We start from the raw sequence: 20457 nt of genomic DNA, 5'->3' as shown, positions 1-20457 counted from the left end.
TCTTCATCTTGCTGCTGCATATTTGTCTTCATGTAAGTTGGCCAGGCATAAGTATTCTTGTATATTTTGTTTACTGTTTTGTATTCTAAGTTTTACTTGTTCTGTGATGGGTAGCTAAATGTGCCTCCTAGCCTGACATGTGATGGTATGGTGAGTTGCAGAGAAGTTCTGTTCCGGATCACCAAAAATTACTCTGAAAGCATATTTAAAAATGTAACAAAAAAAACAGGCTTAAATAGTGGGAAGTATACTTGCTGTGTTCAATTCAAGTCAGTCACAAAAGGTAACCAAATGTTCCACAAAAAGAAATGAAGCTGTAACACAAACCGCTTTACTTTGCGAACTCTTATTTCAGTAAAAAAGAGTCAAAATCACCATAGAGTGTTCATTCGAACCTACTCATCCACTGGGCAATAGCTTGTAGAAAAAACACGCAGCCAGCATGTAAAAATAAATCCAAGCGTCCAGTAGAAACCACGTTTATTAAAATAATTAGAACACAGGGCTAGCGCTTTCAAATCTCTTCATCAGGCCACTAACAAACAAACATACTAGCATCCCTTTTATAGCAAAATGCTAGAGTCAACTACTGATGTCACATCCTGTTTGCACATACTGAAGTCAACTCTGATGTCACATCCTGTTATACATAAAATATTTAAACTGACATCACTTTTGTAGTAAAACGCTACAGGCAACTCTGATGCCACATCCTACTAAATGTAAAATCTTATAAAATGTTTCAAATTATTTAAAATATATAAAATATATAAAATATATATGCAGACATTTTGTAAACAGTGCACAATAAAAATGTTCTAAAATAACATTTCACCCTACTTTAACTGCTGCTGCATGTAACATTCAAAATGTTTTAAAATAATTTAAGTATCTATGTAACCATCTCATAGACAGTATGCAACAAATAAAATGTTTCACAATTACATACTATCTTCCTATAAATACTGCACTTATATGCATACTAGTAACAAAATGGCACACATGTTTAGTATTTAATAATAGGCGATATAGTCCCATTTGAAATACTTGTATGTATAAATACATGTTTAAAATAGAGATCAAATTAATAAACATATTAATATCTGCACATGAGCTATTTAGCATAAATATAACTGTACAAAAATGATCATTCAAAAGACTGCATCTAAAATTTGTACAGCGTATGCTTCTAAATATCATAATATCTGTAACAGCAAAAATCATTCAAAACAGATATGTGCACCATTACGCATGAAACTTTGATTGATAAACATAGAAATATATGAGACTAAATGTGTAAACAGGTAAAATATGTGTGCTGGATGAAAGAGGAAAACATGGTATATCAGCATCTTTCATAACAATTGATTTTACACATTTAGTCTCATATATTTCTATGTTTATAATAAACTGAAGAAAATGGCGTCGGCTGCATCTTTTATACCCCGGCACACTGACGTCAGGGAAGAGGCGACAGCAACCAACGCCGGACCTAGACTTCGGAATCTGGCCGACTGCGGGTAGCCTGCCAGCAGGATAACCCAAGAATAATGACTGCAACAGTGAATACACTCGAACATCTACATTTATGGTAGGTACACAACTGTACTATCTACCTTTGACAAAATTGTTCTGGGTTAGGTCTCAGAAAAGGATGTTTCCCTTCACTGTCTTAAGTATGTTCCTTGACAATTCTCTTTATCAATGTGAACAAAATGCTTAGGAATCTACATTTACTGACATTTTTGGGAAGACTTTCCTTAAGTATTGTGACCACAGTTGCCTGCTTCCAAATGTCAGGGGCACAGCAAGTTTTAATGCTGTACTGAGAATGTTTAAATGTGGTATTCTTGGATAGTTTTGATTTCAGAAATTAAATGTCCTGGTAGCTCATCTTATCCCATGGAATAGATGTTTCCAGCCTTACTAAATTCTGGATGCAGTTTCAGATGGGATTGTGTTATATGGTGTAAGAGCTTATGTGGTTCCCCTTTGTGGCCTGATATTTCCTCCCAGTCTGTGTGCTAGAGTGCTAGCTGCATTTGTTGGGATTGTTTATGTGTATATTGAAAATGTAACCTAGTGAATGGCAAGCGGTTGAACATGACTCATTCATCACCAGGTGATCGAAAAACAAAATCAAAAACGTGTTTTTTACAGGGGGGGGAGTGCAAACCTCCCCTGCACCCCCACACCCCTGCTAACTATATATATATATATATATATATATATATATATATATATATATATATATATATAAACTCCAAGATCACACTACAGTGGGGTAGGGTCAAGTTCCCTGATACGCACTTTACAGTAATCTCACAGAAAAAAAGACGGCTTTTTTCTGTTTGACAAGATGAAAATTTGATCACTTGTTAGTCAACCATCTGCTGGTTCTGTTACGGTAAGCACATTGTGCTCTTGTTTATTCCTTTTCATTTTTCAATGTGAATGTAGAAGGCTTTGTCACCAATTTTGATGACAAATTTCATCTTGAATAAAGCTGTGCTTCTTTGTGTATGGAGAACTTTGTCTGCAGTTTAAGTACATACCTGCATTTCTCACACTTGGAATCCTTGGCTCAATTTAATGGGGAGCTGTCAGTGGACATCAAGCAAAGTCATTGCCTAATTTGATCTGTAGCACATGGCTAAATCTATTGCTAACCTGTAATTGTGCAGGTAGATGAGATGGTTTCTACTAATGTAGTTTGCTTTGCAGGGTTTATTTTAATATTTGAGGGGTACTGAATCATGACACGATGGGGGGGGGGGGTTCAAAATAGAAAATCAAAATTACACAAAGCCATTTTACTTCAAAATTCTCATAGTTAAATCTTTTCCTGTTTTCCTTGCCTTACATAAAAAGGCTATTTGAACTGAAAAAAAAAAATCAAATGGAAGCAGCCAAACCATGTAAATCACACTCAATAAAGAGAAAAATAAATTGTGTGGTCTACACTGTGTGGCTGCTTCCATTTGATTTATGTTGTTTCAGTTAGTGGTTGTATCAATTTTGTAGTATTTAGTGTATAAAGAGGCTATTTCTCAGCTTCTTTTACAATTAATTTGCATGTTGATCCCCAGGAGTCAAGAAATGCCAATGGAAGCCCCTCCTGCCCATTCTTACTGCTGTACTAACCTTAACTCTAACCCATCCCTTCATATTACATTGTGAAAAAACATTTCCCTAACACTATTCAGACAAAGTATATCTGATGTTACTGTTAAGGTTTAGATTTTTTTAAATTTGTATGTCAGAAACAACAGTATTTTTCTTCAAGTAGGTGGAGTGGCAAGGTCATTAGTGTTTGATTTAGGAAAGTATCTATGTAAAGAAGTTGATGCAGTGATTTGTCGACTTTTCTGCACATTGATACATTTAAACAGATCCATATATGGTTTTATTTTTATTTTATATATATGGGTGCATGTGTGTGTGTGTGTATATGTATGTATATATATATATATATATATATATATATATATATATATATATATATATATATGTATACACACACACACACACACATATATATATATATATATATATATATATATATATATACATATATATACATATATATACGTATATGTATATATACATATATACGTATATGTATATATACATATATATACATATATATGGATCTGCTTCATATGGTCGACATTTTAGAATGTCGAAGACCATATGATCGACATTCGAAATGTCGACCATTGAATAATAAAAAAAAAAAAAAAAAAGACAAAAACTTACCATCTGATGTTGTAAATCTTTGTTTTTTCATTACAGTTTGGACGTTGGTTCCGTCCTCGGAACCGATACGACCATTTCCCAGCTCGCGCAAGCCAAAAACTCTCAGCTAAGACCTACCCATAATGCCCCTCTTCTAGTTACTCCAAATCTCGTTTGCCATGTTTCTAGTCAGACGTGCTAGCCATCTCTCTCAAAGCTAAGTAGAAAATTGTTAATTTTAAGACAGTTTCTCTTCAAAATTATTTAATTTTTTGTCAAGTTAGCCTTTTTCTTACTGTCGCCTATAAGCTAAGCCTATTTCCTACCCTTTTCCTTGGTAATTTAATTTTTTACCTTTATTGGTACTGTCCCTCTCTCCTGTCTTTGACAGGCCTTTCCTTTCTACTAGTGGTATTTTTTTTAAAATAACATCACTGGTATTTCTCCCTTATTTTTTCTATAGGATAGCCTTGTTGCCTTACTATGTCAGACAAAACTAAGTTGGGATTTAAACAGTGTGACAAGTGTGGATGTAAGATGCCTAACTCAGATACACATGTTCGTTGTGTCTGCTGTTTGGGCATGGATCATATTTAAGCTGACTGTGACTTTTGTGCTAGTTTTAGTAATTGTACACTAGCAGAGTGTAATAATAAATGTATCTTAAAAGGTTTACTCAAGACACCTTTTTCGAAGGCTCTATCATGGTCGTAGGTCTCACCACCTCCAAAGACCAAAAAACATAAGGAAGAACGGATTACTCAAGGCACCTTTTTCAGAGGCAATATCTGTGTCAGAGGTCTCACCCCCTCCAAGACCATAAAACATAAGGAAAAATGGATTACTCAAGGCACCTTTTTTTTTTTTTCGGAGGCACCTTTTTCAGAGACTCTATCTGGGTTGGAGGTCTCACCCCCTCCAAAGACCATAAAACATAAAGAAAAATGGATTACTCAAGGCACCTTTTTTTCGGAGGCTCTTTCTGGGTAGGAGGTCTCACCCCCTCCAAAGTCCAAAAAACATAAGGACAAACGGATTACTCAAGGCACCCTTTTCGGAGGATCTATCTGGGTTGGAGGTCCACCCCCACCTCCAAAGATAAAAAAAACATAAAGGACAAACGGAGTCAGTCGGTTCCTGCATCTCCGTCAGTTACGGAACCGAGTTGGCTCTGTGCTTCCTCGGCGCAGACCTCTTCAGCACCAGACTTTGTGTCTTCTCCCTCGGTACCATCCATGATATTCACCCCTATTTCGGCTCCGCCCTCAGCACCACTGACTTTGGTGCCGTCCTTGGATCTGACATCAGCTCCGGTGACTGTACCTGCTTTGGCACCATCCCCAGCCATGGTGCCGACAGTTTCTTTGACTCCATCAGCTCCAGTGCGTACTGTCTCTGTTCCGACAGCAATGTTTTTCCTGTCGGCACCGTCCACCCTTGCTGCATCGACTCCAGTGGAACGATGCTCTCCTGAAGCAGTGCTTGGACCGTCCGTACCTTGGTATCTAGCCCGGTGCCTATTTTCTCAATGGTGCCGTCTATTTCCATGGCTTCGATGGCTTCCAGTTCTCTTGCTTCTCTCCCAACCCTCTATTTCGGGACCCCGGGCATGGGAGTCATAAGAACCCTCTTTGAAGGGAACCCATTCTCCGGAGTCTTCCTCAGAAGATCCCACTGGGGAGCCACCCCGGAAGAAATGGTGCAAGAGGAAGCACCTTGATTCACCGGAGGAATCTATCACTGAATACACTGATTGTGATGAGGGGAAGGGTCCCCACGGCCCCCCCCCCTTCTGAGGAATCAGTGTTCCTGCAGGCCTTCCATGCCCAGGCATCTACTTCCTGGCTGACCCCACCGGCAGATGACCTTGTTAAACTCATTGTGCAGCGTGCCTGGAAGGCCCCGGACAATGTAGAACCTATCCCTCGGAGGCCAGACAAAAATTTTATGTACACCTGAAGACCAGTTCTACTGGTCCTAGCAGTTAACAGTTGATTTTATGGTCATGGCGGCAGCCACCAAGAGGAAACTGGCAGAAGATAGTTCCACTGTCCATCTTCCAAACTGAGAGTCCCCTACCATGGACAGACTAGGGAAATGGACCTATGTTTCAGTGACATTCACCATTCGGTCGCTGAACTATCTAGCATACTTTACTCGTCTCCAAAGAGACCTAATTTCTGAAATGTCTCCCTCTTTTGGTGGGGTACTATCTGATGAGGTGTGTGATACTGTCGCCTCACAGCTAGCTACCCTTGAATCCATCTCGAACCCCTCGATGCGTTTGACATCTCACTCCACCGAGGGGGCAGCTCAAGCTGCCGCATCAGGCGTTGTCATGAGACGTAATGCATGGATGCAGTTGTGTGACTTCGCAGACCCCTTTAAATCTTCCTTCGTCAATGCACCTGTCAACGAATCTGCACTTTTTGGACCCAAAGTATGAGACACACTTACACATAGTGAGAAAGATGGAAAGACCTTGTCTACTGTGGGCAAATGCCTTTCCAACCCCCAGAGGTGCTACTCCAGGAACCAGAAGGGAGGAAAAATGTGGTTCAAGAAATCCCAAGGACCTTTTCGTGACACTTGTGGTGAACAATCCCCCCGGGGCAGAGGTGGCAACTCATATGGAAGACGTCCCTTTTGGGGTAGAGGGGGTCCGCGTAACCAGGGCGCTAGAGATTCTTTCTCTGGCAAAACCCTACCAGCGCTCTTGAGCAGCAGCCCGATTGCCTCCCTCTGGAAGCTGTCAGGGGTCATTTTTCTCTGCATCTACCAGCCTGACATTTTATTACTACCGATGTTTGGGTCCAGAGGCTACCAAATACCTTTTGACTTAACTCCCAGACCTGTCAAATGAATCCCCGATGTACCACCCAATCAGAGGGAATTAGCAGCTTTAGAGATAGAAAAGCTGCTAAGGAAAAGAGTCATCCAACCAGTCCCACCAGACAAGACAGGATCTGGGTTTTACTCGAGGTCCTTTTTTAGTGCCAGAAATGACAGGGGACTGGAGACCAATCCTGGATCTCAGCCTATTGAACAAATTTATCAAACCTCAAAAATTCTGGACGGTCACGATACAGTCCATTCTTCCCTTCCTAGGGAGGGACAACTGGATGTGCTCAATAGACCTCCAGGACACGTACTACCACATAAAGATGGATCACTGCTCCCGGAGATTTCTCCACCTCCGGCTGGGAGCCAATCACTACCAGTTCAGGGCACTGCCATTCGGTCTCTTGGCAGCCCCCCCCCCCCGAGTGTTCACCAAATGTATGGCAGTTGTGATAGCTCATCTTTGATTACAAGGATTCCAGGTGTTTCCCTATCTAGACGATTGTCTCCTTACCACTCCGACCAGGAATCTTCTAGTCCGCAGCCTCTCTTACACTCAAGCTCTCGCTCTACGCTTGGGGATTACAATCTACAAAGACAAATCTCAAATGTCCCCAATAAAGACACTGGAATTTATTGAAGCGGTCTTTGACGCAACATCCTGTCAAGCTTCTCTCTCCCTTAACAGGCTTTTGAAAATAAGACACCAAATCCAAGACATTCTTCCTCAGACCTATGTACCAGCATCTTGTACTGCAACTCTTGGGCTCCATAGCAGCTGCCATTACATTAGTACCACTGGTGAGACTGCCCTGAAGAATCCTGCAGTGGCTCCTTTCCGCACAATGGTCGTTGCTGACTCACCCACTCAACCACATGATACGCCTTACAAACCATTGCAAGGAAGAAATGCTATGGTGGATGAAGCCACAAATGAGTCTTTGGTGTCGACCTTTCTGTCTTCCCCAGCCCACGGCCACGGTGAGCATGGATGCTTCACTGTTTGGGGGGGGGGGGTCATTTCCAGGGAAAGACTGTCCAAGGCACCTGGTCCCCCATGGAGGCCAACTTGCACATAAATGTCCTGGAACTGAGGACAGTTTTCTTAGCGTTGCAAGCGTTCCATGCATCCCTTCCCTCAGGGACCATTGCAATTCAGTCAGACAACATGTCAGTCATCTGGTATACCAACAAGCAAGGTGGAACCAGGTCTTACCCCCTGTGTTGGGAAGCCATGACTATTTGGCGCTGGGCGATATTTTCCAACCTCTTTCTTATAGCAATGCACATTCCTGAGAGTTCCAAACTTATTGTGGACATTCTGAGCAGGCATATCCTGATGCCTCACGAGTGGTCCTTCAACCCTGTAACAGCAGATTGGATCTTCCAGTGCTGGGGCAAGCCTTGCTGCGACCTGTTTGCTTCCCCTCTAAACTGCAAATGCAGAAGTTATTTTGCTCTGATCCCCCCTCAGGGGGAACCACCAAGGGATGATCTAACGCATGATTGGGCCCCGGGTCTTCTGTATGCCTTTTCCCCATTTCCCCTCATCCCAAATTTTCTCCAGAAAGCTCAGAGGTTGAGAAGCAAAGTGATCCTCATTGCCCCCTATTGGCCACGTCAAGTCTGGTTCCCGTTTCTATGGCCTCATCTGATTTGCAGCCCGTGGATTCTGGATCATTCCCAGGACCTGTTATCTCATCCTCAGGGACTGATTCATCCGAACCTGCACAGTCTCAGGCTCACAGCTTGGTTCCTCCACTTCCAGTGATTGCCAGGCTGCCTGACATCCCATCTCCTGTTCGTGAAATTCTTCTGGCCTCGCACAAACCTTCCACTAGAAAAGTTTATTCTAGTAAATGGACTAGGTCCTCTATTTGGGCCAAATACCAGAACTTAGACCTTTTCTCTATGCCTCTTCAAAAGATCCTACAATACCTGACTACTGTTTTACATGCTGGAGCCTCAGCTTCAACGATCACTGTACATTTAGCAGCTATCGCCAGTTTTCATAATGGTGTTCATAATGGTCTTCATAATTCTTCAGTTATGTCACACTGCCTATACAAGACATTTTTGAAGGGAGTATTACATGTTAAATCTTTGGTCAAGCCTCCCTTAGAACCCTGGGGCTTGACTCTGGAGCTTCAGTCTTTCACAGGTTCTCCCTTCGAACCCTTTGATTCATGTGATTTGAAATTTTTGTCATAGAAAATCATACTTCTAGTAGCACTTACCTCAGCGAGAAGAGTATCTGAGCTGCAGGCCTTGAGTGTCAAGAATCCTTACTTGATCTTCCACACAGGGTGTCCCTTCGTACTGACCCTTCTTTCTTGCCAAGGTCATGTCTGGCTTTTCCATTAACCAATCTATTGACCTGCCAGTTTTCTTCCCTCAGCATTCTAATAGAGGGGAGTACCTTTTGCACACCCTTGATGTGCATCATCAGCTTCGTTGTTGTTTGGACAGGAGTAAATCCTTCAGGGAAAACAGATCAATTGCTTGTGGATTTGCAGGACCCAGATTGGGTAAACCTCTTTCCAAAGTGACTTTATCCTCTTGGCTTAGAAACGTCATTATCCTTATCTACCAACAGAATAAGCTTTCCTTACCTTCCAGAATAAAGGCTCATTCTACCAGATCTACAGCTGCTTCTGTAGCTTTTCATTCCAGAGCCTCTATGCATGATATATACGCAGCAGCCACTTGGGCAAGACCTTATACCTTTATATCTCATTACAAATTGGATTTGACTTCCAGGGGACGAGCATCTTTTGGTTCTATGGTGCTAAGGAATATCCTTCCGTAGGGCCACCCAGGACTCAAATAGCTGGGGACTTGGTCCTAACTGTAATGAAAGAACAAAGATTTACAACATCAGATAAAGAAGTTATATCTTACCATAACATTCCATCTGTGTTGTAGATCTTTGTTCATTCATTACTTCCCGCCCTCCTTCCCCGGACTCCTGGTGTGCTTTAGGAACTCCTGGTTAGGGTATTTGCTCAGACAGAGCCTCCTACTATCTTTCTATTACTACATCTTTTATCTAGGGTGGGCAAACTCGATCTGGAGTAACTAGGAGAGGGGCATTATGGGTAGATCTTAGCTGAGAGCTTTTGTCTTGCTCGAGCTGGGAAACGGCCGTATCGGTTCCAAGGACGGAACTGAGGTCTAAACTGTAATGAATGAACAAAGATCTACAACAGAGATGGAACGTTACAGTAAGACATAACTTCTTTTTCATGCTGCTACTCACTCTCCACACCCCCCGGAACTTAAATATATCAACTCTGAGATTGCACTGCAGTGTTGAAGATGGAAATCTTTCCATTCCGCACTGTATGGAGATGCTGGTTCCGCATGGTCGACATTTCGAATGTCGATCATATGGTCTTGGCCATATGGTCTTCGACATTCGGAAATGTCGACCATGTGAAGGGGACCCATATATACACACCTATACGTGTGTGTGTGCGTGTATATGTATATGTATATATATATATATATATATATATATATATATATATATATATATATATATATATATATATATATATACACACACACATGCACACATGTATATATATAAAATATGATTATTATAGTGTGATTCATTGCTATATCACAAAATGCAAATTTTCTGACATGACACAACAAAGAATCACACTCAAAACATCTAACATAGTATAGTAAAATTCTCCATAACACTAGCCTGTAATTCATCTGATTAGTGGTAGTGCTTCAGAAAGTTTAAGGAAAGGTGTAGGTTTGGGGCAGGATTAGGATTAGTACATATTTAGTACATATTTGTAAGGTTCTGATGAAGTCTTGAAGCAAAAAAGACGAAAGTGCTAAACTCATTTTTTATTTTCATTGTGGACTAAAAGTTAAGATATTGGAAATTCCCTCGTGTTTTTTGACAAGTGAAACATTAGCTACTGCAGTTTTGCACAGGACTGTGTTTTTTCTGGGTTTGTGTCTATTCCTGGTGCCAGTTTGTGGTTTATGTGCTAACCCTAAGCCTGCTTGTGCCCCTAAATCTACACCTTATTGTAAAAACCTTTCCCTAACACTATCACCATACAAGACAGGTTCAAACATACATGCGCACCAGCATATGCATACACCATTAAGTCAGCCCCCTTACCATAACCCTATAACACACAGCCTCATGCATACACTACATCTGTCCCCTTCTGTAAACTTTACTCTAAATCTGACCTCCAAACATTTGTGCACATGCACACACAGGCGCTTACCTGTTATGATACAGCATGCATCTAACAAAATTAATGTTTGACACTGAATGTTTTACAAATGACCCTGCAGTACAAATGAATGCAGGACAGAATGAACTCAAGTTAGATATCACACACACACACACACACACACACACACACACACACACACACACACACACACACACACACACACACCATCTGTACAATGTAAGTAACTAAGAAGAACTGCAAGGGTCAGTAAACTGATTGAGTAACATTTGATGCACAGAGAGTATTTCATAGTGGACTTGTAATATTAGCAGAAGAAAGTAGAGAATATGGAATATATGAAGATGAAGTCAGTTGGCAGGAGGTAAAGGGGCATACAGTAAGCCAAATGAGAGTATTCTGTAGAATTTGAGTTTGGAGGTGCTGTAGGGACATGATGGTAAGGTATTTGAATTTAGTAATAATTTAAAGGTTATTAACTTGCATGTGAGGTTTGGCTATTACGGGGAAAAATGTCAGCAGGTATAATCAGATATCTTTGAATAGAGACGTAGGTATTGTAAGTGGATTAAATGCATTACTTTATGAAGTAAAAAGAAGAAAATGGAAAAACTGGAGAGTAATGGGTGTGTGTAATGTCTATACATTGTGGAAGACTGGTCTTGATGTAAAAGGAGATGTAATGCTTGTATAATGAAATGCTGTATTTTATATTGGTAACAGTATAACAACACAGAGTTTCATTGTACCCAAGGTACTGCTGAAATGTATCTGTGTTATATCAGACTAGCTACCTGATTGTCAAACAGTAAATGAATATGTTGTTGTTTGTCTTTCGACATTTCCCGGTTAGGGGTCGCCACAGCGGAACTCCGGTCCGCTAATGATTGGCAGTTGTTTTTTTTATGGTGTCGTGTAAATGAATATGTAAAAAAGCAAAAAATATATATTTTGCTTCATTTCTTAGCTTCCTGTTGCTCTTCTCTGGCATTCCTTTGAGTATGTTTTGTACTTCATGGTATGAGTTTAGATACTCCAGGACCTCATACTAAACTGTGTAGGTAGTCTTGGTTCAGAGCACTTGACTGTGGTATTAAAGTTGATCTTCAGGTGGTATATCACAAGCAGCAATAAACGCAGCTTTTGTTGAAGTATCTAAGTTGTTCATCCATGTTGTGTGCTTTGTGTCCTGATGTCTTAGGAGCTGTAGAGTGATGTGTGTGTCATGTTTGTGTTTCATATTACATAGTTCAGTGATTTTTGTCTTGGTAACTGGATTTTTTATGCAATTTAACAACATAATGAAAATTAGCTTTACTACAAAAACTTTCAGATGAAAGTTATTGAAGAAAATTGAATAGTTCATAACTGCACTTGCCATTATGTCTCTGTTTCATATTTTTATTTTTTTTTCTCCCTAGACAACTCTGAGATGCATGGTGAAGCTGGCCAGGTGTCGTCCACACCTGAGTCAGTCTGTAGTAGAGTTCCTCCTGACAACTTTGCATGTTGTACAAGATAGTGCCAGAATCCTGATGTGTCACTGCTTAGCAGCCATTGCAATGCAGCTGCCTATACTGGGAGATGGAATGCTGGGAGATGTGTTGGAAATGTACAAAATTATTGGACGGTCAGCCACCAATAAACAGCAGGAACTTTTGGTAAGGAGGCACTAAGTTGTCATTCACTTATCACAGCAGTACAGCAGAATACACAAAGCATTCTGGTGATAAATTTGCAGCTGTTATATTTACTTGTAACAGAGTGATCACTCTACATTCATTTTAATCAGTTTACTGCAACACTGTAAGGAGTCTAGCAGTAAGAACTTGTGAAATAATAGAAGATTTTGATTTTGTATTGCTCACAGTTTGGAATTTTTCGCAAAGGAATACACACCATCATTGAAAGAGAGGGAACCTCTTTGACTTTAGCCTTGCTTTCTCCATCATCATGTTTTGTTTTTGTCAGCCTGCCATAGTTTAATTTTTGGCAGAAATGTAGCCCAACAGAGACTGGTGAAACAGTTTTGAAAAGGCTGCCTCATGTTCCCAGTGAAGTATTTCTGTTTCTCATGGCACTTAAACTGTATGATTTAAAGGTTGACACGTTAAGTAAATCTACTTGTATATAATTCTGTATCATTTTCTTTTTTTAAAATTATCTGTATTGAATTATCATTTATGTCATTGGCAATCATATATTTATATAAAGGAAAACAAAACCATATTGACATTATCAGTTACAAACATTATACATCACATAAAACCTTCTGTACAGCCATTGCCAGTTGTCAGTTGAACATTACATTGCTTATTCGGTTCCTGCCTTCCTTTAAACCTCATTCCGTCTCGAAAATATTTTGCATGTAGTGTTCCCACATTTCCCATTTTTTGTATGTAATTTGCTGTTACTCTTTTCTAAGTATCCTGCTTCCAGTTCCTTCATCTCTGTTACTGTATTCACTACTTACAATACGGGTGGTTTAGACTTTGATTTCCATTTTCTAGTAATTGCTTTTTTTTTGGCAGCCACCAGAATTAAACTCAGCAAAGCCTTATTATCTCTAGGCAAGTCAGATCCTGTATCGCAGCTCAAAAAATCATTTCCTTACTTACACTAGTTTGCTCACCAGTATTTCTGACATAGTGGTTTGTAGGGAATTTTTAGTGTGCCAGCTCATTACATTCCCAAAACATATGTTCTCAATTGCATGTTTCTTCCCCATCACACCTTGAACATTTGCATTCTGCCCGAAAAAAAATGATTTGGAGTCTGCTTGGGGTATAAAAATACCTTTGCAAACACTTCCAAGCAAAAATCCTAAATCTTCTAGACAGTGTTGCATATTTGGGAGCCATACATATATCCTCCCATTGTTTCTTTGTGAATTGCTTATCCAGTCTGTCTTCCCAATCTTTTCTAACCTCCTTTGATGGGTTCCTATAGTTATCATGCAATATTTTATATGCTGTATTAATTATCCTTTTTTTACCAGCAGCTTATGATGTTCATCGTGTTTCACTGTTGCAGTCATTACTCTTGGGTTATCCTGCTGGCAGGCTACCCGTAGTCGGCCGGAATTCCAAAGTCTAGGTCCAGTGTCTGTTGCTGTTGCCTCTTCCCTGACGTCAGTGCGCCAGGGGTATAAAAAAAGCAGCCAATGCCATTTTCTTCAGTCTTTCTTGCTGCGCGGTGCCCGAAGCAAAAACAGTTCGTAAGTGCCGGTCGGCCGACTCCTGAGATTTTCAAATCAGAATTTCAGATCCGAAGTCTTCATTAAAGCTAAGTACCCCGTTGGGGAAACTTTTTTCTTGACCCAGACTGATGTCAGAAAAAGTTAACAATTGTATTTCTTGTGGGAAGGAAATACCTCATAAGTATTTTCACTCTTACTGTATTCCTTGCCTAGGCCCTGATCAGAACATTGCTAGTTGTCAGTTTTGTGCTAGATTTAACCAACACACTATCAAGCGTCGGTTTGATTTTGCATTTCATTACTTTGGCCGAAGATTTAACTATATAATGCCGTCGGATCAGCCGACAACCGCAGTTTACAAAAAACGCAAGGACAAGGAGAAGGATAGGCATCCGAGGTCCAAAACCGACGACGAAGCCTCTTCTAGGCCAGTCGCCGGTTCTCAGTGAGGCACTTTCGCAGCCCCTGGCACCCGCTACCTCAGAGCCACAGGCCGCTTCCGACTCCCACGTGGAGCCGACTGGGCCTCTGGATACGCAAGGTATTGGACACTCGGAAATCATTCCCTCAGATGGGTCCAGAGCCACTGAGCAGGCATCGGCTTCTGAGGGTGTCTTCAGACCTACACAACTATATATTAAGCCATCCTCAGCTTCAAAGACAAAGACTAAAGCAGCATTAAAGACAAAGAAACAAGTACAGCATTCTCCTACTCAGACTACCATGCCTAAAAAACAGATGCTCAAAATGGCCAAAGACCTAATTACTTTGATCAGGGGTTCCCATCCCCCTCCCGATAAGAGGCCTAGGCAAGAGACAGAGTATGATTCTTCTGATCAGGTTTCTATTTCCTCTGATTCCTCTTCTGAACAAGATTACTCCATGCTTCCCTATGAGGATTCTGATGCTGAAGAATCCATTCCTTCAGCCTCTCCTCCTGAGGATTATTCTTTTGGGAAAACCCTGCATACCATGAGGGAACATTTCCACTGGGAGAGCCAAGATTATTCTGAATCTAAGAAAAGGCTCAGAGACTTTCTACTACTCCCTTAGCACAGACCCCTCGCTATTCCACCTATTCTAGACATTGTGGACGATGTATTCTCAGAGTCCGGCCTGTCCCCAGACTGTCTACCCCCTGCACCTGCTAAGCCAGACAGATACTACATGGTCCTGGATTCTCATAAATTCTTGTATAAAAACCCCGCTGCTGACCCAGAAACTATATCTCATGGTCCCAAGGGGGTTAAAGCTTCCACTGCAAAAAACCTTGTCCCCTCTGATAGGGACTCCAGGGCTCTAGACAGATGGGGCAAAAAAGTATACACTTCTGCTACCCTGGCTGTAAGGGCCTTAAATTGTCAGTTTCATATGCTCAAATATCAGCAATATTTAATGTCACTGCTTAAACAGAAAATGTTGACAAATACTGAATGTTCAGAAAACAAGGAATTATTTCATGCAGCTGAACAAGTGGGAAAGCATACTTTGCATGTGGTTATGATTCACTGGAGGCCTCCTGCAGGGCCACTGTTACAGGTTCTGTTATTAGAAGGCATGTTTGGATAAAGGAACAAAATCTGCCTGATCATGTTAAAGCAAAATTATTAGATGCACCATTACATCATGATACTTTGTTTGGTACTAAAGCAGAAGAGGTGTTGAAAAAAATGGAGGATAAAGCAAAATCCATGCAGACAGTCAAGGATTTCTTACAGGTACAGCCACCCAGATTTAGCAGAAACTGGCCTTCTAAAAATTGATCCTTTCCAGTGGCAGACAGACCACAAAGAGGCAGATACAGCCGTCCCAGAGGCAGAGGTCAGCCCCAAAGCTCATACAGGCCTAAACAATGGGGTGCTCCTACCTCCAAAAGCAGAGAAGACAAATAACAACCTTACAGGAAACAGTCCCAATGACTTTCCTCTACCAGATCCAAGCACTATTCTTTTGGCAGCCCTCTTAGGGGGAAAATTAGCACTTTTTTCATCAAATTGGCAAAGGATTACCCAAGACAAATGGGTCCTGAACATAGTGTCCCAAGGCTACAGGTTCCATTTCCACACTCTACCAAGGTCAAAAGGTATGCCAGACCTGCCACACAATCAATGGGCAGAGGCAGAAAAACAAATTACAGCCCTCATGGACACATGAAGGCCATTCAGCAAGTACCACAACAAGAGCAGGGGCAAGGATTTTACTCCAGACTTTTCCTAGTAACCAGAAAGGACAAAACCTGGAGACCAATACTGGACCTGTCTATACTAAATACATTTCTGGAAGTTCCAAAATTCAAGATGTTGACTCTACAGCAGCTACTGCCCATGTTGGGCAAAAAGGCTTGGCTCGTAACTTTGGAGCTAAAAGAGGCATACCTGCATGTCCCAATCGGACAATCTTGCAGAAGATACCTCAGATTCATAGCTGGCTCAATGCATTACCAGTTCTCTGCACTGCCCTTTGGCTTATCTACTGCGCCCAGGGTCTTCACAAAATGCCTGGCACCAGTAATTGCTTTTTGCAGACAAAAAGGAATTGAAATATATCCCTACTTGGACGACTGCCTAATTCAAGCAGAGAACAAAGACACTCTTTTGAAGCATCTGGCGTTTGTAAAAAGAATACTAATTGGCCTAGTGTACACAGTAAACAAAAAGAAATCAAAACTAGTGCCCTCTCAAGAGATAATATTCCTGGGTGCAAGCCTAAATACAACTGCCCAGATGGCTTATCTCACGCCAGAAAAACAAAAGCAACGGGCTACTTACTTCAAGAATTTGGCAACAAAAAACCCACTTATCCGCAAGGAAAATCCTGCAGGCCTTGGGTTTCATGGCATCCTGCATTCTACTAATTCCATATACCAGACTGCATATGAGGAAACTACAATGGTATCTAAAAATTGTTTGGACTCAGCATTGTCACAGCCTGGAGACCGTGATTGGACTCATCCCCTGCCTGCAATAGGAGTTTCAATGGTGGGCAGAATCCTGTCACCACAACAAGGGTCTGCCATTCAGTTTACCCACAGCCAGACAGACACTGACAACTGATGCATCAGATTATGCCTGGGGAGCCCATATGGCAGGAAAATGTATTCAGGGTAAATGGCCTGCAAACCAGATGCATCTTCACATCAATCACAAAGAGATGCTAGCTGTACAAAATGCCCTTACAGCTTTCAAGGACCTACTTCATCCAGGACAATTACTGTTAAAGACAGACAACACTACGGTTATGTGGTACATGAACAAGCAGGGAGGTACACATTCTTACCCCCTCTGCAGACAAGTAATGACCTTATGGGACACAGCATTGACATACCAAGTTCACGTGCAAGCACAATTCCTGCCAGGAAAAACAAATACTCTGGCAGACGAACTAAGCAGAAACCTCATGGATCCCCACGAATGGAAACTGGATCCACAAGACTTCAGCATGATAATAAGGAAATGGGGATGCCCAGACATAGATCTATTTGCCTCCTCTCACAACTACCAATTGCAGAAATTTTGCACAAGGATTTATCACAAGCAAGCATGGAAAGTGGACGCCCTAACCTTCAGCTGGAAAAATCTAACAGTATCTGTTTTTCCTCCACTGCCTCTCCTTCCCAGGGTACTCCTAAAAGTCAGACAAGAGAAGCCAAACATGATACTGATTGCACCAGACTGGCCACGCCAGCACTGGTACCCACTCCTAAAGAGCTTGTCTCAAGGTCCAGCATGGATACTGCCTCAAACTTCTCACTTGCTGACCCAACAAAACAATCAGCTCCTGCACAGCCAACTTAGAACCTTAAATCTGGCTGCATGGCGGATAATGTAGCCTTTCAGAACACTCCTCTTTCAAAAGCTGTTATGGCTGTTGTCTTGGAGGCCAGGAGGCCCAGTACCAGAAAATCTTATGCAGAAAAATGGAAAAGATTCTGTGTTTGGAACCAGGAACAAGGCATTGACACGTGTGTACCAAATATCCTTCAGATTTTTACAATACCTGACTGAGATGCTAAACAAAGGCCTTTCTTTCTCATCTATTAAGATTCATAGGTTCATAGGTTCATAGGTAAGTACTAGGCTATCTGCCCATGGGCATTTATAAGCCTAGCCACAGAGTGATGGCTTTCGCCTCCCCATTAGATTAGTAACCTGGGCCTCTGTCAATAGGGCTCCTGAAGTGATCCCAGGGTAGAACTTACGATTACCCATCCACTCATCAAGATTTCTCTTGAAGAAGGTCAGAGAGGAGCTCTGTCGAATATGGATTGGGATTCTATTCCAGAGTGAGGGGAGTTGCTGGGACAGGAATCTATCCCTCCAGCATGTCCTGTTTATTGCTGTTCATAGGTTCAAGTCGCTAGAATGAGTGATTCTGAGGGATCTCGTTTTTTTGAGGTGAAGCATGTCCATTAGTTCAGCCTCTGCCATTTCAGCCCACTACAATATGGAACCACCTATCTTTTCTCATCCTTTGATAAGGCAGTACCTTAGAGGCGCCAAAAACATTAGGCCTCCAAGGAGAGCACCAATTCCGACCTGGGACCTCAATTATGTTTTGGAAAAACTCACACTGCCTCCTTTCGAACCAGCATCAACAACAGATATAAAATTCATATCCTGGAAAACAGCTCTGCTCCTAGCAATAACCTCTGCAAGGTGAGTCTCGGAGTTACAAGCAGTCATGGCAGTGGAACCTTTCATCATTTTTCATCCAGACAGGGTTTCTCTGAGAACAAACCCTACATTTATGCCTAAGGTGGTGTCTAGTGTGGCCCTCAACCAAACCATTCACTTGCCCACATTTTATCATAATCCACAGAACAAGGGTGAGAAAATTCTGCATTCTTTGGACATACACAGGCAGTTATGATTCTACTTGGACAGAACTAAAGCTTTCAGAAAGACTGAGCAACTTTTAGTGTCCTATGCTGCAGGATCACAAGGAAAGGCTGTCTCAAAACAAACTATTTCTAAATGGATAGGCCATTGTATCCGTTTCTGCTATCTTCAACATGGCAAATCAGTGCCTAAGGACATTAGGCCTCATTCCACCAGAGCAGCAGCCACTTCAGCAGCCTTCCTCAGAGGAGTACCAACCAAAGATATCTTAGAGGCTGCAACTTGGAGTTCAGTGCACACCTTCACAAAGCACTACCACTTACCTCTTTAAGTCCAGAGCAGGCTTTGCCACTGCAGTTCTGCAGGGCCTCATAGCCTCTCCTAATCCTATTTAGCCCAGCCACCCTTCCTCAGCTTTGGGATTCTACCCAAGAGTAATGACTGCAACAGTGAAACACGATAAACATAGTACAGTTGTTTACCTACCATAAATGTAGATGTTCGAGTGTATTTACTGTTGCAGTCCAGGTTACCCACCCACCATCCCACTTTTTTCTTTGCTGGGACTTTTCTGCACTTCTCTATCCTATACAACCTATTTGGTGTATTTGCTTATAGAAGAAGGAAATGTTATTTTTGTGCATGCATTTTAATTGGCATATTATTTCTCAGCCTTCCAATTTGGGGGCACCTGACATCTGGGGAAGAAAAACTGAAGAAAATGGCATCGGCTTCTTCTTTTATACCCCTGGCGCACTGACGTCAGGGAAGAGGCGACAGCAACCGACGCCGGACCTACACTTTGGAATTCTGGCCGACTACGGGTAGCCTGCCAGCAGGATAACCCAAGAGTAATGACTGCAACAGTGAATACACTCGAACATCTACATTTATGGTAGGTACACAACTGTACTTTCTAGGTTCAGCTAAAAACTCTGCCAGTGCCTGTCTTTCATTTAGAATTACCCTTTTCCTTTCTCTTTGCCTGTATTTTATCAATCCTTGATAGGGAGGGCAGTCTGCAGTCTGCAGTCCAAATGTATTCTTGGCTTCTTCCCATTCTGTTATGTTTCCCTCTGTAATTGTTTGCTCCTGATACCTTGGTTCCTTTAACAGTTTTCTCCAGTAAAAGACTTTTGGAAACACAGGGTTGTCATACCCAACTGATATCCATAAACATAAAGGTGTCTACAAAATATCCCAACCAACAAACTAAAACAATGAGTAAGAAGGTCACACAGGAAAACCAGTTGGTTAAACCAACCAACAAACTTTTTCGTGTGTGACCTTTTTACTCATTGTTTTAGTTTGTTGGTTGGGATATTTTGTAGACAGCCTTATGTTTATGGATATCAGTTTGGTATGACAACCCTGTGTTTCTAAATGTCAAACATTCCTCTTATGCTGTTCTGATGATGCCATAAGAAGGCAGAAACATGCATGTCCACAGCTAGAGGGGTTTGGCTTTATTGGCCTGAAATTGACCATAAATAGACTTAAAAGTAAAAGAAAAAGTCATGGACATTCAGAATTGCCATTTAGCTGAAAGACCTGATAGCCTTAAATGGTAATTTGCATATATCCCATGTTGCCTCTGACACAAGAGGTT

General features: G+C 41.5%; 1 protein-coding gene across 2 annotated transcripts in view; it reads left to right on the top strand.

The window, feature by feature from the left end:
* Positions 1-20457, top strand: part of INTS7 (integrator complex subunit 7) — a 1158789-nt gene that overhangs the window by 567985 nt on the left and 570347 nt on the right. For both annotated transcript variants that reach the window (XM_044075076.1, XM_044075075.1), the window contains one exon: positions 12233-12472. In XM_044075076.1, coding sequence (XP_043931011.1) covers positions 12233-12472 — 240 coding nt within the window. The remainder of the gene's footprint in view (positions 1-12232; positions 12473-20457) is intronic.

Source organism: Protopterus annectens, chromosome 6.part0 (assembly GCF_019279795.1).
Source record: "Protopterus annectens isolate FY-2018-M chromosome 6.part0, PAN1.0, whole genome shotgun sequence".
In the NCBI taxonomy this organism is placed as follows: Eukaryota; Metazoa; Chordata; order Ceratodontiformes; family Protopteridae; genus Protopterus; species Protopterus annectens.
Note: the sequence above shows the minus strand (reverse complement) of the source record. Positions and strands in the feature narration are given on the sequence as shown.